The following is a 22,014-nucleotide window of genomic DNA, read 5'->3' as shown; positions in this document are numbered from 1 at the left end:
GATCATTTCTGTTTTGTGAACTATCATGATGGGAACAGACCTCTCCATGGAGAGGATTCTCTCAGTTCTGCCTGGGACTGTCTTGCCTTGGAGCCCAGGGAAGATAGGAAATGCTAATTGCCTTTAGGGGTTATTTTGAAAGGCAAACATCATTTATCAACTACCCCTCCTGAGACCTGCCTGAAACAGATAGAAAAGGGACTTGTAGTATAATTATAGCCAATGGTAACGTGGCTATTGTGCATGGTCTTTGCTCTGCCTGGGAATGCTCTACGACTTTACAATTAATGACTCACATTCTTCAAACAACCTTTGAACTGTGTACCAGTTATATCTGAAAGCACAGGGCCAGGTCTATTCTCTGGTGCCTCTCCGGTCCCCAGGCACCCGCTGCCCACCTGGCACCGCTGGCTAAAGCCTGGGGTGTGTCCATGATGGGGACACAGAACAACCAGCTTCTGTACCACACAGCACAGCCCATTTCGCTCACAACTGAGTTATTCCATTAGGCTTACTTGTCAATCTTAATGCAAAAATGATGACTCGGATATCACACAAATTACCCCACTGATATAACGTTCTTTTGACAGTTCTACCAGCTTTCTGAGAGTTCCATTTATTTCCTCCTGTCTCCTTCCTGCAGCCATCCTATTTTATATATGAAGGAAGACAGAGGAAGAGATGAATGTGAAAAACATGGGTGCCTGTGAAAATCTGATTCTGACGCCTGGCCTTGAGCAGGCCATCTCAAAGCTGGCCCTCCTCCGGGGGTGGGGCGCCCAGGTCTGCAGCACAGGCCCAGATCTATCCAGGCCTCCCACTCCTGCTCACTAATGGCTGCCAGGTGCTATGCTTCCTGCAACAGAGGCTCCTTGAAGGCTGTAGGTACCCATTGAATATGCCCTGCATTAGGCAGCAGACACAGATGCAGAGGAAGAAGAGGAGGAGAGGGAGAAGAAACAAAAAGCTTCCACAGGCCTGGCTGGTGTGGCTCAGTGGTTGCAGTATCAGCCCGTGCACTGACGGGTCAAGGATTCGATTCCTGGTCAAGGGCACTGATCTGGCTTATAGGTTCTATCCACTAACCAAGTTGGGCACAGTGCAGGTGGGGGAGGCAACAGGTTGATGTACCTCTCTCAGACTGATGTATCTCTACCCCTCTCTCTCCCTCCTTTCCACTCTCTCTAAAAATCAATGGAAAAAATATCATCAGGTGAGGATTAAAAAATTAAAAACTAACAATAAAAGTGTGGTTTGGGGGGTGGTGAGATGTTAAAACTCATGTTGAGTTGCAGAAAGATTGCTAATCAAGACACAAATCCCAGAAGCATTAAGGGAAACTGTGATTGATGTGTCCTCTTCAAAACTACAAACTGCAAAGGCTGCCATCAGCCAACTCAGACCACGAGTGGCCAGGGCCACTGTGTGCAGCAGGTTCGTGGACCACAGTGAATCGCTGTGCACAGTACACAGGAACCTACACATCAACATGGAGAGACTGAACCCAAATTCTTAAACGTGGGGAGACACAGGAACAAATCCTTCTCAGGGAAGGCGCTTGCCCAGTGTCAGGCAGCTCCTGAGGGCAGAGTAGAGGCCCACACCTCCTGGTGCTGGTGGCTAAGGAGGGAAATGTGGTTTCAATAATGCAACAGCTCCCAGGTGTGTCTCTGCTACAGACACAGGGATCTGGGCTCAGTCTCCTCCAGCTGTACTCCATCCACAGTCGGTGTTTTAAGAAGGAAAACCGGGTCATGCCACACGCCTGCCGAAGACTCTAGGTCAGGGCTTCTCCCCGTCTCTGGACACACAGGACCACCTCTTATGTCTCCCATCCCCCCAAGGTCCTCAGTGAGGGCCGGCCAAGAGCAGGGAGGCAGAGCCCGCCCATCTTCCTGCTCAGTCTCCCTTCATGGCACCCGGGGCAAGTCAATCCCCTCTCAGGGCCTCAGTTTCCCCACAGGGAAAGGTACTCAGGTCAAAGGGTGGGTGAAACAATAACTAGATTCATGCAGTCTCAAAGGAAATCCTTTGCCCCATCAGCCTCAGCAGCAGCCCCAGGGGGAGCCTCAGGGCATCCAGGCCACAAGGAACACAGATTCTTACTCACCTACCATCCTCCACCCCCTCTGCCTCCTCCACATCCCCCACCATCCACCTCCTCTGCCTCCTCCACATCCCCCCACACCCACCTCCTCTGCCTCCTCCACATCCCCCCACACCCACCTCCTCTGCCTCCTCCACATCCCCCAACACCCACCTCCTCTGCCTCCTCCACATCCCCCCACACCCACCTCCTCTGCCTCCTCCATATCACCCCTACATCCCCCTTCCGCTGCAGTCACTGGCTCCTGTCTCAGGTAGCCCAAGACTGTGCTCAGCTGGAGGGGTCATTGGGTACCCACCTGAGCAGTGTCCCCTTCCTCTCCACTGCTAAGAACTCAGGGGAAGAGAGGAACCCTCAGACTAACCTGGGTACCAAACGGGGCTCTGCCCCTGCTTACATGCACCCTTGGGCTCACTACTCCCCTCCGATCCCCCCGAGTTTCAGTTTACCTCATGTATAAGAGTGACAATATCCTTGTCTTAGAAAGTGTTTTGAGGATGAGAAGATGGTTGGGGGGGGGAGGGGCAGGGGGTTCCTACCCTCCCAACTTACCAAGTATCTCCCTCTGGCTGATTTGGAACAAGACCCACTTGCTGGTAGCCGTGCGGAACCACTCTGAGGCTGTGTCTGCACAAACACCAGACACACCTGGGGCCAAGGTACCTGGAAAGTAAAAATGAAAGCAAATGCCCAGGTTCTGAGAAGCTTGGGATCAAGCACATTATCCAACCCTGGACAAGCACCACCCTGGGCCATCCCCGCCCTGCCTGCTGACGCCTTAGAGCAACCCCAGGTCTGACCTCCCATGTCCTTCTCCGCTCAGCCCATCCTGCCTCCTTCGGGTTTCTAGAAGGAAGACCTGCCACAGACAGAGGGATCCAGGGCAAATTACTCCCTCCACCCCATGGGCTTGTCCCCAGACCCCTCCTCTCTCATCCTCACCCACACACCCCAAATGCCCCCCTTAGTCACCCTTCTGTTCCAGCGATGAGCACCTCCCTGAGCACAGCACATGCTCACTGCTTCCCTGCATTGCCTTGGTCCCTGCTCCTATTGCAGGCCCCACCCAGGAATTTTCCAGACATTTGCTTTTGTAGGTCCTTCTGTTGCAGAAGACCAAAGAAAAACCAAGTGATGCTTTAAAGAATAGGAGGGACACTGTTTAATACACCCGCGGACTCAGGGAATAACTTTCCAAATCTGAGTGCAAAAACTTGCATGGGGCTTTCCTTTATATCTCCCTGTGGTCTTTGTCCCGCAAATATGGATGAAGCTTCCGGTCCTTTTCGTAGGCCTTGCAAGAAGGCCCCCAGGTGTTGGGGGTCTCCAGGCCATATCTGATGGTCTGGCCTGGCACCAGCGTTAATAACCCTCCCTCCGGGTCAGTGCACTGTTCACATTAACAGGCTCTGCAAGACCAGTATCTGGGAAGGAGGTAGTGACTTAATTATAGGTTATCAAGAATGTACACTGAGCTTGCTGGCATGGGTTCAGATCACTAGCCCCCAAATATCAGAATTACATTGGAATTAGCCCTTTTTAGCCTTCTAACTTCTGCCAGGAGCCCCTGCTTCTCCCACCTGAAACAACATGCTCATCCTTCAAAGCCCAACTCTGGGATCACTTCCTCTGAGAAGCCCTCTGGCATCTCCCCCTCCCAGAGACCACTGTCCCCTGCAGGCTCTGCTCCCCTGGCACCTGGGGGAGGCCCAAGGCCTCTGAGTCCGCATCTCCCCTGACCCTTTAGATCAGGCCTCCCTGAACCTGTCCCTGGTGGCAGGGACAGTGCCTCGGAATCACGGCAACCTGTCCAAGGAGGCCATCCCAGGTGGTCATGGCCGTCTGTGGGAGCACAAGTTTGTGGGCGTTGGCAGAGAGAAGCCGCTGTTCCCTCTCTGGCCCCTTTCCTCTTGACAGCAGATCTCTCTATAGGAAGCCCAGTGGGGTGCCACGGCCTCCTCCCCCACTTTTCAGGGAGGAGGGCAGAGTGATGATGGTATTGCATGAGGGCTTCACATACTCACCAGGGCTTCACATACTCACCCAGCAGAGGCCTGGTCTCAGAGAAGAGGAAGCCAAAGTGAGGGGAGAGGCGGGCCTTGCACCAGGTGACTCAGGGGCGGGGCCAAGACTCAGAGCAAGTGTCACAGTTGGCCTCTGGCCCTTGTTTAAAAGTTACTTTTTGTCTTGTTTTTCCTGTAACCTGCCTTCCTCCTGGTTCCTCCCCCTTTCATTAGCCTGACTGCGTATGGTCACCCCCACACCCTGGGAGGAGCAGAGTCATGCCAGACCCACAGGGGCGGAGTCCCGTTGTCCAAAGGGTCCTCTGATAAGAACGCAGAAAGGACTCCAGACGGACGTCCGTGGCCTCGGTGAACACAGTCTCCTGGCGGGACAACTGGAAAGCGGGGGGCACAAAGCCACATGAGGTGAGATGGGCGCCTCTTGGCATGAGCTGAGATCACCCCACTTAGGGACCCAAAAGACCCAGTGACTATTCAGTAGGGCAAGGCTGGACCCCCGACATCACAAGAAAGGTCACTTGGGATGACGACAGCTCGGAGTTGGGGTCTTGGACAAATTCTTTGGTCAATAAGCCATCTCAGCCCACTGTGAGGAAAACCCCCACTCTGGGGGAAAGTAACCCCAAAATCACAGGGACAGGGGTCCGGCATGTGCCACCAGCATCACCTGGTGGAGGCTGGAGGAGTCACAGCTGGAGGCACTCAGCCAGCACCCTCACCCCAGCCTAGCCCAGTCTCTCCAACACGTGGGGAGGGGAGCTTGGCTCAGACACGCTGGACACAAAGAGTTTTGTGTCCAGAGCAGGGCCCTGTCTCCCTGTCCTCCTCCTGTTTATAGGCCAGTGGGGTGGGCAGGGAGCAAATAACCCAGAGGGCTGGGGCCGTCATCAGAGTGGCTCGCCGATGGAACTTGGGCTGCAGAGCGCAGGGCACTGCTCTCCATGCCAACAGCACCTGCCGACCTCACGGGAAGTGGCCACTGGCCTCAGCCCTCATTGCCAGGCTGCGAGCATCATCCATATTATCCCGAAGCTCAGCCCTAGTTCCCTGAGCCCCACAGGCCCCAGGGTGCCCCTGCTTCATGCGTGTGGCCAGGTGAGAGGAGCGAGACACACGTGAAGCTCCCTCGTCGATGGCAAAGTCCTTCAGAATGAGGACCAGGCGTTGCTCATCTTCTCCTCCCCAGGGGCAGACAAGGACTGGACACTCAGAAAGCACTATGTGGCCCCTGCAGGTTTGGCTCAGTGGATAGAGCCTCAGCCTGGGGACTGAAGGGTCCCAGGTTTGTTTCCAGTCAAGGGCACATGCCTGGGTTGTGGGCTCCCAGTGGGGGGCATGCAGGAGGCAGTTGATAAATGATTCTCTCCCATCAATGATGTTTCTATCTCTCTCTCCCCCTCCCTTCCTCTCTGAAATCAATAAGAATATATGTTTATTTTAAAAAGGAAGCCGCCATCGGCCCCTCCCTGCTTAGGCTCCTGGCCTCCTGTCACTGCTGATGTGGAAGCAGCAGCTCCATGGCACTGTCCTCCTGGTCCCCGGGCTGCAGACCCACAGCTCCATCAGGTGCTGTCCTCAAAGAGCTCACATTGCGGGAGCGAGACCCACCATACACCTGACACAGCCGTGTGGTGACAGAGGACAGCCCAGCCTGGCGGGACAGGGACAGGAAGGGCTGCCAATGCAGCGACATTGGAGCTGAACCCTGGAGGGTTAGCCGGTGGGCAGTGAGGAAGGGCGTCTGAGGTAGGACGGACAGACAGTGTGAGTAAGTGGGGCAGGCCCACAAGACGCAGACCTTTCCAATGCATGAACCCATGATGCGGGCTATTGCCCAGCTAGCACATAAAGATTTTAAAGTGATGGACAAAACTACCCTCTTTCCATTCCCACCCCCCCCTACCCTTTGGTGCCTGCTGCTGCTCACCTGTAAGTGAGCCCAATGGAAGGGTAAAAGCACGAAGATCCCTTTAAGATGTCACATCAGGGAACTGGCACCTTTGTTCATCCTGTCAAGGTCATCTTTCACGTTCAATTTAAACAAAAGTCAGATGTTGGAGGAACCAAGATGGCGTCATAGGTAAAGACCTGAACTTGCTGCCTTGCACAACCACATCAAAACTACAACTAAAAGACAAAATGGACATCATCCAGAACCACGGGAAGGCTGGCTAAGTGGAAGTCCGACAACTAGAGGAAAAGAGAAAAGGGCATCTAGACTGGTAGGAAGTACAGACGAGCGGGTACGGAGGCATGTGAAACTGGCTGGCAACTGGGTGTGCTGTGGTCTTTTTCAATTGGGAGGGAGATACAAACTCCCCAGTGCTCTGAACTCCAGTTCTGGGCAAGACTCTGGGGACACAGACTCATACGGGAAGAAACTGGACTGTCTGGCATCGGGCCGGAATGTGAGGGCAGCTTTCTCTCAGAGGTGCTCGCAGCGTTCATTGTTCCTGCACGGGGCCATGAGACAAAGAGACCCAGGGACCTCTTTGGGACAGGGCCCAGCAACCATTGCTGTTCGCACAGCCCCATGATTTCCTGAGATCCCGCCCCACCCAATTTACAACCCCACTCAAGCTGTAAGCAGAGGCTTTTGCATATGAATGGCCTGGCTTTTTGCAATCTATAGTCTAACAAACTGCAGCTGGGTCAAAGAACCCCATGACTTCCAATAGAAGGCCTAAGGCTCCACAGCAGCTTGCATTGCTTTACAGCTGGGCCTCATCTGGGCACCTCCAAACCCCAAACAAAGAGGAGGAATCTGCAGATCTCTCTGTAGCTCCTGCTGAGTAGCCTCAGGCAGTGGCTGACTTTGCACCTCCTCGGAGATCCAAGAGCCAGTGTACCCAGTGGTCAGAGTGAGACCACACCAGATTACAACTCTTCAGATCCATAAGAGACACACTCAGGGGACAGACTCAGTGAGCACCAAAGCCCCACTGAAGCAAGTCCTGCCCCATAAGGGAGTTTCCAGCACAGCAGTTCTCCCATTGTAGACACAACTGGTCCTCACAGCCAATTGGTCTGGAGGTCAATTCCTCCCAGTGATACCAACCGCAATCAAGGCTTAATTACAACAAGACTGTGCACACAGCCCACAAAGGGGTGCACCAAGGGCGTCCACCTCAGGTAACGGGAGGCTGAGCCACTGGGCCCTATAGGACACCTAGCACACAAAGCCACTCTATCAACACAGGGAAGCAGTCAAACTATGGAGACAAAGAAACATGTCACGAATGAAAGAAATGGAGGAAAGCAAACTACTGGATATAGAGTTCAAAACAACGGTTATAAACTTATTCAAGAATCTTCTAGAAACCTCTGAGAAATTTAGTGAGACCTGCAAGGATATGAAAAAGGACCAATTAGAAATTAAGCATACACTGACTAAAATAAAGAATAATATACAGTGACCTAACAGCAGACTAGAGGATCCCAAGAATCAAGTCAAAGTTTTGAAATACAAAGAAGCAAAAAAGTACCAACCAGAAAAACAAAAAGAAAAAAGAATCCAAAATATGAAGATAGTGTAAGGAGCCTCTGGGACAACTTCAGCAGTACCAACACCAGAATTATGGGGGTGCCAGAAGAAGAGAGAGAGCAAGATATTGAAAACCTTTTTGAAGAAATAATGACAGAAAACTTCCCCTACTTGGTGAAAGAAATAGACTTACAAGTTCAGGAAGCGTAGAGAACCCCAAACAAAAGGAATCCAAAGAGGACCACACCAAGACACATCATAATTAAAATGCCAAGAGCAAAAGACAAAGAGAGAACATTAAAAGCAGCAAGAGAAAAACAATTAGTTACCTACAAGGGAGTACCCATATGACTGTCAGCTGATTTCTCAAGAGAAACTATGCAGGCCAGAAGGGAGTGGCAAGAAATATTCAAAGTGATGAATAGCAAGAACCTACAACCAAGATTACTCTACCCAGCAAAGCTATCATTTAGAATTGAAGGTCAGATAAAGAGCTTCACAGATAAGAACAAGCTAAAGGAGTTCATCACAGCCAAACCAGTATTATATGAAATGCTGACGGGTATTCTTTAAGAAGAGGGAGAAGAAGAAAAAGGTAAAGATAAAAATTATGAACAACAAAGTGCCAACAAATACATATCTATCAACAAGTGAATCTAAAAATCAAGTGAATAAAAAATCTGATGAACAGAATAAACTGGTGTATATAATAGAATCAGGGGCATAGAAAGGGAGTGGACTGACAATTAGTGGGGGGTAAAGAGGTGTGTGGGGTGCGGGAAGAGACTGGACAAAAATCGTACACCTATGGACGAGGACAATGGGGGGGGGGTGAGGAAGGGCATGGGGTGTTGTGGGAACCAGGTGGAGGGGAACTATGGGGAGAAAAAAGAGGAAAAACTGTAATAATCTGAACAATAAAGACTTATTTAAAAAAAAAGAAAGAAAGAAAAGGCAGATGCTAATGTTTTTCTTATTACAAGATCATTTCTTTTTAGAATGCATGGTTATTTTTCCTTCCTCTGTCTAGTTTAGTGGTGGAAAGATTGAGGATTGGGGCTCAAAGGACCCTGTATTTGAGTCTCAATTCTACCACTTACTAGCTCTGGTCTTGACCTTCAGTCTCCCTTAGCGTCAGTCCCTTTGAAGCATAATAGTAATCCCTCCTTTGGAAAAACTGCTGCTTGAAACTGCTATTTTAGAATTCTCTGCTGTTTTGAAATTCTCTGCTATTTTTTCCCTCTGTTATTTTTAGACTGTAAAATAACTTTGTCTTTTGCTTGAATCGAAAAGATAAACTTAATTGTCTGAGCTCGCAAACTAGACATCTAACATAAGGGACTGATATGCTGATATTGATTCCAGGTGCCTGAATAGATATGATACTCAAGGTTACAGGTGTCTGTATAGATATGATATGTACTCAAGGTTACAAGCTGTCTGCAAAAATAACTTACACAAAGAACTAGAAGGATATAAAAAGGAAATACTCCTTCTTGTGTTTGTTCAGAATTTAACAGAGGTAATCTGCTCTGAACCTGCATTCAATAAAAGACTCCTAATTAATTGGCTTGTTAAGGCATCTGGTATCTAGCTCACTGATTTGAGATACAACACCTTCATCTCTATTAATGAGACTAATTATACTACACAGGTCTGTATTACAAAATACACAGGGCTGTGGTGGGGATTAATAAGAAAACATTTGCCAAAGAACCTTGTATAATGCCTGAAGCATATTAAGCACTCAATAAGTGGTATTTAATATTGTTAATAATTATTCTAGCTTATATGAGAAGTTAAAGATATGCACCTTTCACAGTGCTCTACAAATAGTACCATGTTTCCAAGGGTTTTGATTGTATCAGCCAGGATAGTCTAGGTTTTGCTGCACTAACAAACACTCTCCACATGAGCCACAAAGGTACCTCCTGATCACCATGCAGTCTGCTCCTGTAGTCCTCCCTCCCAGACCCAGGAAATTGGAGCAGCCAGTCTCGGGATCATTGCCGGCAGAGGAAAGGGGTCTTCTGTCAGCATTAGATGCTGTGGCTTAGAATTGACACATATTACTTCCATTCAAAAGTCAGTGGTCAGCGGCTGGCATGGCTCATTGGTTGAGCATTGACCTATGAACCAGGAGGTCACAGTTCAATTCCAGGTCAGGACACATGCCAGGTTGCTAGCTCGAACCGTGTAGGGGGTGCGCAGGAGGTAGCCCATCAATGATTCTCTCTCACCATTGATCTTCCTATCTCAAACTCCCTCTCTCTTTCTCTCTGAAATCAATAAAAATATATTAAAAAACAAATAAACAACAACAAAGGAAGACAGTGGTCAGAGCTCTGGTTACACATCCCCACCCAACCAGAAGGAAGACAGGAATGTAATCCTACCAGATGTCCAGAAGGGGGAGGGAGGGACCAGAAAAATGTGACCAACAGCCATAGTAACTGCCACAATGCTTTTGAGCACCACGGCCCAGCCCAGAGGGATGGAGTAGACAACAGGAGGGGGGCAGGAGGCAGAGGGGGACCAGGAGGACACAGAGGGGCCTGCATGGCATGAGATCCTACGTCAGTGTGCAGGGCCGAGGCTGGAGAAGCCCTCTGCCCCTGTTTCATCTGGACCTGACCCAAACTCATCCTGGCCGCTGTGCTCTGCAGGCCGACAGCCAGTGCTGCGAGGAGGTGAGAGTCCCTGCTCTCAGTGTGGATGGTGACCGTGAATGTGACCTGCTGCCTTGGCCTCCAGCTGATGGACCAAAGTATTTCTCTGGCTGCTCCCCTCCTGCTCTGCTGGTTTCTGGACCTACTGGACTCTTTTCACAGTTTCAGGGGCCCCCATGGAGTGTGAGCTGTGCTCTCTCACCCTGGCCCTTTCCGGGTGCAGCCATCGCTAGACAACCCCCTACCCCACCTCCAGCTCCCGCTAGCGCTCATGTTTCCTGTTGCTGCTGATGTCAAAAGCAGCAGCTCTGTCCATTGTCCTCCAGGTCCCCAGGCTGCAGACACGTAGCTCCAGCAGCAGTGGTGTCTGTGCCCACCACGCCACCTCCCGTCCCTGCAGAGGCAGCTGGCAGCGTCCAGTGCTCCAGCGCCCAGCTTTCCAACCACAGCCCCTTTCTCACAGGAGTCCTGGCAGCGGAACCCGAGTGGCCACACTGCAGTTCCATCACTGTCCTTTCAGAGTGGCCCTCCCGCCCAGCCAGAACCCTGCAGGCGCAGGTCCTCTGCCCCAAATACTCTCACCCCACTTTCCTCCCCATCCTTTCAACCCTTGGTGCCCCCTCTTCAGAGAAGCCTTCCTTGACTCCTCACACTAAGCCAAGCCCCCGATAAGAGAGCTCTCTCCTTAATGTCGGACTGGCAGGAAGTGATGGAGGATCCAGAAGAATCGGTACCCACTGGTCAAAGCCTTTCCAAAGAGCAAACACATTCTTCATGAGCCCCGTGAGAACTGGTACCTCGCCCAACAGGCTGCTCACACATCCTTGTGCTCCTCAGAGGGCTATCAGACACGGGGCCCTGGTGAGGAAGCCTCTATGTGTTTCCAGCTTGGCCCACTAAGGTCAGGGAGGTCAAGGTCATGCTGACCTGAGTGGCTCAGAAAGGAACCTTCTCCTTTGTTCTGTTCACCTTGGTTGACTCACCTTGCCTGTATCACAGAGAGCCAGTGTTTCCCTGGCGATGTGGGTCTGGTCCTCACTGTGGGCCTTGGAAGGCAAAGCCCATGAGTGCTGTCCAGGGAGTAGTGTCCCTCAGTCCAGCTTCGGGGTATCACTTCCCAAATCAACCCTCAGTGAGCCTTGTCTCAGCTCTGCTCTCAGGGGACCCCAGGCTCCAACAGGTTACATCTGGCTGGGTGGAGGCCTCGGGGTTTTGTGCAGAGTAATGGGAAGCAGGTGCTTGGTAAGATCTGTGTTCCTAAGGGCTGTTCTGGGTCAGTGTGGAGAAGGGGCGGGGGCAGGGGCAGTGCCACAGGGTAAACACAGGATGACCATCTGGAAGCTCTTGCAGGAGGGAAAATGTGAGGGTAGCTTGGAGAAATGTTTTCTTTCTTGCTGACTCTCTCTGTCTCTCTGTTTACCGATGACCCTCTCTCACACCTGCAAACAAGCCCTTCTGTTCTTAATCAGCCTCATGTCCTACAGTGGATCCTGGGCCCCAGCTGCTGGGCGAGGAAGCCACCTGTGTTCAGCCTAAGCCATCTGTACAGAAGCTTACCCTGGTGTCCCGGCAGAGCTTTTGGGGCACCGAGGTCTCAGGGACTTGACTGGGAGAGTGGGAGCCCAGTGAGCGAGCAGGAGCAATGGAAGATTTGCTCCCTGAGTTCCTGGAGGACAGGCTCATGGGGAAGGGAAGCCAGGCACCCAGAGCCCAGATGAGCCCACTAATCCCCACCACAAAGGCTCAGAGTCCCAGTCCATCTTACTGAACCGGAGTCTGCAGAACACAAGGTGGGGAGAAACAGAGGGCCTAGAATATCATCGTGTCCACATCACCTCCCCCACTGATGGAGAGGCTGTGTCTCAGGGCTGACCTGTAGATCTCCTTGACCTGCTGCGAGTATCTGTTTACACTTTTCTTTTTTCAAATCAACCACTGTTCTAAGAGCATTTGCAGGTTCATTGTAATTTCATTGGTCTCTCAGAGCATCCTGGCCCCAATGAACACCAGCAACTTGTCAAATGTTCCACCCACTCCACTGTCATCACCACCCCCATCACGGCCCCCTTCATCATCATAATCATCATCATCATCAAAAAGTCACTGCCTATAGTGGACAACATTGTAATAACTATGAATGATGCCATATGTCTGCTAGATTTAGCGGGTGATCACTTTCTAATCAGTATATTGTATACCCAAAATTGATATAATGTTATATGTCAACTGTAATTGAAAAATAAACAAATAAAACGTCATTTTTAAGTCACTGCCTACCTAAGATGTGCTGCTGGAAGACAAAGGCGAGCTGGAACTGGAAAGCAGACTAGAGACCCTGACCAGGGAGAGGCGGGGTTCCTACTGGGACGGTGATCCCTGGGGAGGGCCAGTACAGGAGCCACTGTAACTCCCATATTCCAACCACTCAAACTCTTTCGCCTTCTTCCATTGTCAACTTTTTAGTAGTTCTGGCCTTCTCGATGCTTATTCCTTCACTTCTCTTTCTTTATTTATGACCCCAATGTCTTTTTTAGTCAAAATAAAGCTCCCCATATTCCCCTCCCCCCAATACCACTCTCTTGTCCCCTCTCTTCCCTGATTCCAGGTCCAGGTTCCTTCCTTCTCTTTGATCCACTTTCCATCTGCATGAACCCCTCCTTCGCTGTGCTCAACACCTTCACACGCAGTTCCATCCATTTAATCTCGCCGGCTTTTCCCCTCTAACAATGTAAAGTCCATGCCTTTGTCTCCCACACACCCTGCTCCCTGCACCGTCTGGGGATCACGGAGTCAGGTCCTCCTGTAGACTTTCGTGAATGTGGGTGAGTTCTTCCAGCCTCCTCTCCAGCTCCTTCGCCTGCTGCCTCAACTCTTCTGCTGATTCAGCCTTTGCGCCCTCATGTAAGTGCTTTGACTCTTTCACTAGGTCCACCACATCCATGAGAAGGAATACACCTGCCGTGGCTGCACCAAGGACCCTGGCTCCTTTGCTCATGGCCAGAGCAGTGCCTCCAAAAGCTTTCTGCAGCTGCTTGCCGCTTCGGGCTGAGACTGCCCCCGTGCGCAAGAAGCGTGTGGCCTTGGCTGCTAAGAGAGGATTGGATGTGGCCAGCTTGAAGGCACGGGCATTCTTCACAATGCCTAGCAGGGAGTGGATGCACCTCTGTGCTAAGGAAGCAATTTTGGGAGTGCTGTGGTGTAGAACCTTCACAACCACCTTCTCTGTGTCAATGCCAGTTGACACTAGGCGGCTGGCTTTGGCTTTAGCTGATGCATTCTTTGAGACTTCCACGATGCTGGCAGTCACACCAGTCACAGCAGCTGCTGCCCCCAGTCCCATCCCAGTTGCTGAAAGCACCAGACTAGCCCCTGCTGTCACAGGTGCCAGACACAGGCCAGCGATGGTCAGAATGCCAGACACTACGTTGGTGGAAGAGGCTGCCACCTGGGCGATGGTGCAGTCCTTGTGCACCTTGTCAACCTCATCAGCAAGTGCGTAGAGCTGTTGTATGCGATCCTCAAGGTCCTGTTTCACCTGAGGAAACTCCTTCATAAAGATCTCCTGATGCAACTGTTCTGCTGAGGGCATGTCTTTGTCCTCCACGGCCATGAGTGCTTCCAGCTGGCTCAAGTCTGCATACAGTGCATCTGCCTCCTCCCTGTAATAATGAAGGACAGGGGATTAACCAAGGCAGGTGGATGAATCCCTAAGGATGAGACCTCCGATTGGATGAGCTGGTGCAGGAAGCCCTGTCCTCTATGGTGGGAAGTGTGTCTACTCGGAATCCCACAGTTACTCCACATTGGCAGCCCCCATTGTGACCGGAAGCGGTCATTAAGCCACACCGCCTTCCCTCTGGTCAGCGTTACTCCATGGAGAAGAGAAGAGGGTCCCACAGGGAGGTGAGGAGCCCTCCAGCTCACAGACACGGTTGGAGAACATAATCACCCAGGGCCCTCTGCCCCCAGCAGAGAGGGGATCAAATCAGGGAAGGAAGAAATGTGCCCCACTCCCCCCTCATGGCCCTCCATTAGGCCCCTGGCCTCCTCAGTCCTGTGACCAGGTGCCTCAGCTGCCTCACTCTAGTCCAGCCTCGCTGCCAAGCCTTCCTACCAGTCCTCCCACCTGGACCACCCTGCTCCATCCAGACCCTGGGCTCTGCCCCTGCTCCAGGCCTCTCTGGGCCTCTGGACAGGATGACTGCACCTGCTTCCTCGTCCTTGACCCTGCAGTTCACCCCAAGGACTTCACCTTAGTCTATCAGACGGACTTGCTATTCTATTGATGAGGGAGATGACATAAGCCCAGAGCCCCAGAGCCAGGCAGAGATACAGTCAGGATTCAACCCAACACGGTGCAGCTTCACTCCAGCCTCCTGCCTTCCAGGCTGGCAGGACCCTGCAGAGTTTGTGCAATCCCTTTCTTAGGGAGAGCAGGCTCTCTACCCACAATCCCTAGGGACACAAACTGTGCCAGGAATTTTCTGGCTTGTCCCACAGGAAGTCCTGTGTGGCTCTCACATCCAACAAGAAGACCCTTGGGCGCTGACTATTCCCAGCATCTTTTTAAAAGTTCATGTGAACTGCCCACCTACTTTGTATCACTCTTAGGCTAAACCAGTCATTGGCAAACCGTGGCTTGCGAGCCACATGCGGCTCGTTGGCCCCTTGAGTGTGGCTCTTCCACAAAATACCACGGCCTGGGCGAGTATATTTTGAAGAAGTGGCGTTAGAAGAAGTTTAAGTTTAAAAAATTTGGCTCTCAAAAGAAATTTCAATCATTGTACTGTTGATATTTGGCTCTGTTGACTAATGATTTTGCCGACCACTGGGCTAAACAGTTTACCTGCATGATCTCATTCTCCTCACAATGAAATAGAACAGATGAATAAGACAGAGAGTGGTTAAGTAACCTGCCCAAGGTCACAAAACCTTCCCCTGCATGCCTCAACTCTTCCCAACCTGGGGCCCTTCTCTGCCAATGAATGATACGAAGGAAATGTTGCTCATGGACTGTTGAAAAGAAACTTGTTCAACCCCAAGCTCAGGATCCTGCCTGGAGGAGTGTGCCTGCCAGAGGAATCTAGATGCAGGGGAGATCGGGGTGACGATACAGGCATCCCCTGGAAGTTACCTGGAGAGCTTGGCCCCAGCCACAAATCTCTCCCAGGATTCATCACTCAGCAGGCAATGCAGTTTCTCTTTGTCCCTTGGGTCCATTAAATACTCAATGGCATCAATAAAGTCTTTGCCCTCTAGATGGAAAGAAAAAACAATGAGGTTAGAAGGAATCGTGGTAGAATGGAAATGGAATTGAGTATAAACAAGGAGGTTAAATGTTCATCGTCCTGACCAGCTGTCACCTGGGGACTTAACAAAAATAATCTGGGGTACTTTGGTGAGTCACCTGGTATTAAGGACTGAACTATCCCTCCAAATTTATATATTGCAGTCCTGACACCCCATGTGACTGTACTTATTCCTTTATTTTTAATATGTTTTTGTTGCTTTTTAGAGAGAGAGGAAGAGAGAAGTATACAGATGGAAACATTAATAAAAAAGCATCAATCAGTTGCTACCTAATGCCCTCTACTGGAGGTTGAGCCCACAACCCAGGGATTTGCCCTGACTGGGAATCGAACCAGAGACCTCTTGGCTCATGGGTCAACACTCTACCACTGAGCCACAATGGCCAGGCCCCATGTGACTGTATTTTATAATTAGGGTTAAATGAGGTCATAAGTGTGGGACCTGATCCCCAATATGAATGGTGTCCTTATGTGAAGAGGGAGAGACACCAGTTCTCTCCCTCCTCCACTTCTTTCTATTTCTCTCTCTCTCTTTCTCAATAACTTTTATAAATCTTTTTAAAAATGTGTGAATCTCAGGGATTTGGAGACTCTGGAAATGCAGAAAAGGGACTGGGGACTGGTGTATGTTTTATGTGTGCAGAGACATGGTCTAAATGTGTTTCCTGCCATATACACACAAGACATATTATTCTTATTTCACAGACAAAGGAAGCGAAACTCAGACAGGAAAAAAGGGCCCAAGCCAAGAAGCAGAAAGCTCACAGGTGGCATCCAAGGCCACGGGTCAGACATTTCCTTACATTAGGTTGAAGCCTCCTTGTAGTTCGAAAATTCATGTGATTTCTGCATTCCACCCTATAGTTTACCTATGGGATTTTTTTCTTTGAATTTGAAAATAATGTTTCAGATCACACGCAACTGATGTATAAAACTATGAAGCAAAAAGGATTCCTCTTGCTTCTCAAAGATGCTCCAAGATGGGCAGTGGAGGGGTGTCTTCAGGTGGGTGGGGGTTGGGCCCTCAGCTCTAATCCTGTGATCAATCTGTATCACCTCTCCCCCATTCCAGGCTGGTCTCAGGAACCACAGCTCCCCTGGGCAACTCTGACCCCACCCTTGTCCACTTCTTAAACAAGAGGTCATCTTGTTTGTCCTCAGGAATCCACCAGCTCCAGCCCTCCCTCAGGGACCCCGGAGCCTGCTCAGGAGATGCTGGCTTCTGAGCTGTCAGCTCCCCCCTTATGCTGCAACAGGAACAAGTTTTATCCTCTCCTGGGGGGTGATGTGGTTGCCTAGAAAATGCAGTGTTTATGTGGGTGGTTGAGGGGTGTTTTTTCCTTTTCTTGCTTCACCCACTGAGGGAGAAAGTAAACCAGGGCTTAGATGGAGGGAACCCAGAGCACTACCTCTGTGTATTTGTTGGCTAGGATGTGGGTGGGTGTGGGAAATAAGAAAGCGGGCCTCTGCAGGGGTATCTGAGATCATCAGAAGAAGTTCCTGTCTGACAGTCACACCTGGTACACAGGTGTTTATAATTGGGAGCACAGGTCAGGGCCCCAGTACAGCTGTGGGAGGTGGCAGTGCTTTGGAAGGGAAAGTATCCACCAGGAACTAGCAGGTTCCAGGGGACAAGAAATTCCCACCTCCCATGGGCTGTCCTGGCCTCGTTGGAGTCATTGCATGAGTTGCAGAAGATGGGAGGATATGAGCAGCTTGAGGAGAGAGCTAGGAAGGAGGTCCCCACATACACTTCTGGTTGAGGGGACTCCCCTTGGATCCTCTTGTGGGCTCGAGGACATTCATTAATCCCCTTTGAGATTTTTTATTCCTGGGTAGCTTAACCAGTTTGGAGGTGCCTCCTTCAATTCTAGATCATGACCAGGAACCAGCTAGAGAGGAGGAAGCTGACTACCTGGGCAGTTCCTGTCAGCTTCTGAGGTCATGGTGTCAGCAGTGGGATCTCAGAGTTTCCCCTTCAGCTCACCAGTCTGTGTCCAGCTGGAAGGAGGTGTTGCTTCACCCTTGGGGAAGAGAAAACAAATTGTGGCGTCAAAGGTGAGCCAGCTGTACAACTGGGAGCAGCGAGGGGCTCCGTCTCTGGTGTTTCTTTCAGGGAAAGGCCTCAAATGCCGAGATGGACTCAATCCACTGTGTTTCCCTGTCTGCCGGGCTCTGCCAGCTGCTCGGTAAGAGAAGGTACTCACCTCACTCCAGTCTACTGCAAGCCAAGTGACAGTCCCGTTGTCCTGTGGGGGCACAGGGAGAAGACCATCAGACAAGGAAACAGACAGGTGAGGAGTAATAAAACCAAAGAAGCAATAAAACCAGACATTAAAGATGGGAAGAAAGATGGGAAGGAATGTTTTGGAAATGACTTGAGGTTGGGGACATTTATGTTTACTGATCACTACAGCTAATATTGATGGTGTGTCTACCACAGGCTCCTTACGTGTTCCCTCACCAAATACTCTCCCATTCCACGTGGTGGGCGCCATTGTGGCTCCCATTGGAACGTGGAGGAAACCATCACACAGTCTAGGTTTTCACCTAAACTCGGGTTAGCCCAAGTCTCACAGTAGTGCTAGAGCTAGGACTCCGACCCAAGTCTTCCTGATCCCAATCCCGTGTTTGTGAGGACTACGCTCTACTCCCTTTTATATACAAAAATGTTTATTAATGTGTCTGTGTTACTTGCAAATGACTCTTCTCATTCCCAAACGCAGTCTTGCACCCTATGCCCAGTCTCTGTGTTGATAAATTCCTGGGGCTGTGGCTTCCCAAGCCTGCACCCTTCTTGCTTCTGCAAGACCCTCATGCCCTAAGGCCCTGGGGTCCTGCAGTCCTGGCACCATATCTGCAGCCCTGCTGTGGGCTGTCCATCCCTCCTGGCGCTGCCCGGTCCTCTCTGCTGCCCACGCCCACCAGTGGACCTTAGCTTGTTTCCAGTTCTTTATGAAAATAGTGCAGAGACAATCTTCAGGCATAAAAGCTCATCTGCATTTGAGATTGCGTCCCTTAAGATATTTAATAAATAGAATGACTGGGACAGAGGGTATCACCATATAAAAATTCCTTTATGCCTAGAGCCACACTCTAATGCAAACAAACTGCACCAATTTACATTTATGCTCATAGGATTTGAGGTGCCCATCTTTTACATCTTCCAGTTTATAGTACTTTTTAAACACACACACACACACACACACACACACACACACACACACACATCTTTAAAAAAGTAACATTTACCACCTTAACCATTTTTTAAACATTTTTTATTTGTTGTCTTTTTTAAAAAAATATATTGTATTTATTTTTTACAGAGAGGAAGAGAGAGTTAGAAACATCGATCAGCTGCCTCCTGTACACCTCATAATGAGGATGTTCCCTCAACCAAGTTACATGCCCTTGACTGGAATCGAACCTGGGACCCTTCAGTCTGCAGGTTGAGCCAAATCGGTTAGGGCCATCTTAACCAATTTTAAGGATAAAGTTCAATAGTGTTAAATTATATTTGCACTGGTGTGCAACCAGTCTCCAGACTCTCTTCATCTTATAAAACAGAACTCAGTACCCACTAAACAATAACTCTCCATCCCCCACCTCCCAGCCCCTGGAAACTGCCATTCTACTTCCCATCTCTACGGATTTGAGTGCTTCATATAAGTGGAATCATAGAATGTTTATCTTCCTGAGATTGCTTTATTTCACTTAGCATAGTGTCCTCAAGGGTCATGCATGTAGGAACATGGGCCAGAATGCCCTTCCTTTTTAAGGCTGACAATTTTTAAAAGGATTTTTGGAAAATTTATTTGAGCCAAACTGCACTAGATCTAAAATGCTCTGGAGAATAACAGTTTCTCAGCTTCTTCCATGCATTTGAAATGAAGGAGGGGATGTAAGGAAGGTTACATGAAGTTGGGAGAAAGCAGGTGGGGATTGGATTACAGGATAGTCAATAAGAGTGTGGTCTCTTCTTTTAAAAAAATGTTTTTATTGACTTTACAGAGAGGAAGGGAATGGAAGAGAGAGATAGAAACATTGATGAGAGAGAAGCATCCAGTGGCTGCCCCCTACATGCCCTCTGCTGGGTTTTGAGCCCACAACCTGAGCATGTGCCCTGACCTGGAATCAAACTGGTGACCTTTTCATTCATGGGCCAACATTCAACCACAGAGCCACACCGGCCAGGCAAGATTGTGCTCTCTGGAGAGTGGTTATTTCAAAAGTGTGTTCACCTGGACGCACAGAAACAATGGACAGGGCTTGCTTAAGGAAAACAAATGCTTTATTAAGAGTATAAGCCTGGGATGTGACCACCCGCCATGACCTGCCCAGCTAGGAATTTATGATCGCATCACACTGTGGGTTACTTGGCATAGAACCCATTTCTCATCCACGGTCCCCCTTTTGAGCACAAGTCAGTTTGAAGGATGCGTGGATGACCAACCTTTTGGTTGGAAAGCGTGGTCTCACAGCTCTAGGAGGCTCCTTCCTAGGAAGTGTCAGTGCCCACCTTGTCTTGGTGACCATTGGGATGGGGCCATACTGTAATCGGGGGCTCTGTGTTGAGGCCACATTTTCCCAAAATGGGACGGGCAGGGAAAGGGGAGGCAGTCAGGTCTTATGGCCTTCACTGTGAAATCACACTCTGGCCCTGGCTGGAGCAATCGTTGTTTCTTTCTCTGTCTCTGTCTCTCGAACTCACATCAATAATAATAAAAACACTCTGGGTCATTTCTGTTCTGTGAACTATCACAATGGAAACAGACCTCCCCATGGAGAGGATTCTCTCAGTTCTGTCTGGACTATCCTGCCTTGGAGCCCAGGGAAGAAAGAAAATGTTGGTTGTCTGTAGCGTTATTTTCAGAAGCAAAACAGCATTTATCAACCACCCCTCCTGAGACCTGCCTGACGCAGAGAGCCAAGGGGCTTGTCGGTATATTAATCGCTGATACTAAGGTGGCTCACCTGCCTGGTCTTCGCTCTGCCCAGGAATGCTCTAAGATTTTACAAATAATGACTCACATTCTTCCAATAACCATTGACCTGTGTACCATTTGTATCTGCAAACACAGGGCCAGGTCTATTGTCTGCTGCCCCTCCTGATCCCGGGCACCCTCTGTGCTCCTGGCACTGATGGCTCAAGCCTGGGGTGTGTGCCATGGCACGGACACAGAACAACCAGCCACTCAACCACACAGCAAAGCCCTTTCACTCTCAACTGAGTCACTCCATTTGGTTTTCTTGTTGATCTTGCTGAAAAAACTATGACTCAGATTTCACACAAATTTCCCCCACTGATTTCATGTACTTCTGACAGTTCTGTCAGCTTTCTGACAGTTCCATTTATTTCCTCCTGTCTCCTTCCTGCAGCCATCACATTTTTATAGGAGGAGAAAGAGGAAGAGAGGAATGTGATCAACTGATTCTGACACCTGGCCTTGAGCAGGACATCCCAAAGCCCCTCACCCGGGGGTGAGGGGGGTTTAGGGGGCTCCCAGGTGTGGGGCTCAGGGACAGCTCCATCCAACCTCACCCACTCCTGCTCATTACCTGCTGCCAGGCACTTTGCTTCCTGCACCAGAGGCTCCTTGAAGGCTGTAGGTACCCATTAAATATGCCCTGCATTAGGAAGCAGACAAAGAGGCAGACAAAGAAGAGGAGGAAGAAGAAACAAAAATCTTCTACAGGCCTGGCTGGTGTGGCTCAGTGGGTGTGGCGTCAGCCTGTGCACTGAAGAGTGGAGGGATTGATTCTAGATCAAGGGCAGGGACCTGGGTTGCAGGGTACATTCCCAGAACCAGGTCAGGGCACAAGGCAGATGTGGGAGGTAACAATTTGATGCACATCTCACACATCAATGTTTGTCTCCCTCTCCTTCTTCCTCCCTCCCTCCTTTCGACTCTCTAAAAATAAATGGGGGAAAAAATCCTCCGTTGAAGATTAATAAAACAAACAAACAAACAAACACAAAAGCTTCCTCCAAAATCAATCAACCCAAAGGAATCTAAATGTAAAATGGAAAGGGGAACTATAAACGTGGGGGAAGAAATGTGAAAACTCACGTTGAGTTGCAGAAACATCGCTAATCAAGACACCAGTCCTAGAAGCCATAAGGGAAACTGTGACTGACTTGACTTCTTAACAATTACAGACTGCAAAGGCTACCTTCAGCCAAGGCAGCCATGAGAGGCCAGGCCACTGTGTGCAGCAGGTACGTGGACCACAGGTGACTCACTGTCCACAGGACACAGGAGCTGACATATCAACGTGGAGAGACTGAACCCAAATCCTTAAACGTGGGGAGACACAGGAACAAATCCTTCTCAGGGAAGGGGCTTGCCCAGCGTCAGGCAGCTCCTGAGGGCAGAGTAGAGGCCCACACCTCCTGGTGCTGGTGGCTGAGGAGGGAGAT

The 22,014-nt window shown here is 50.0% G+C and overlaps 1 protein-coding gene across 1 annotated transcript; it reads right to left on the bottom strand.

Annotated features, from left to right (window-relative positions):
- Positions 1-13,066: 13,066 nt before the first annotated feature.
- On the bottom strand, positions 13,067-18,091 carry LOC307102032 (apolipoprotein L2-like; the record flags this gene model as incomplete). Its single annotated transcript, XM_079775498.1, has 3 exons — positions 13,067-13,943; positions 15,419-15,539; positions 18,046-18,091. The coding sequence occupies 3 exons, from the start codon at positions 18,089-18,091 to the stop codon at positions 13,067-13,069; spliced, it is 1,044 nt and encodes a 347-aa protein (XP_079631624.1).
- Between the last annotated feature and the right edge of the window lie 3,923 nt (positions 18,092-22,014).

This window comes from Cnephaeus nilssonii (genome assembly GCF_951640355.1).
Source record: "Cnephaeus nilssonii genome assembly, chromosome: 6".
NCBI lineage: Eukaryota > Metazoa > Chordata > Mammalia > Chiroptera > Vespertilionidae > Cnephaeus > Cnephaeus nilssonii.
The sequence above is the reverse complement of the archived record's forward strand: the minus strand, read 5'-3'. Positions and strand labels throughout refer to the sequence as shown.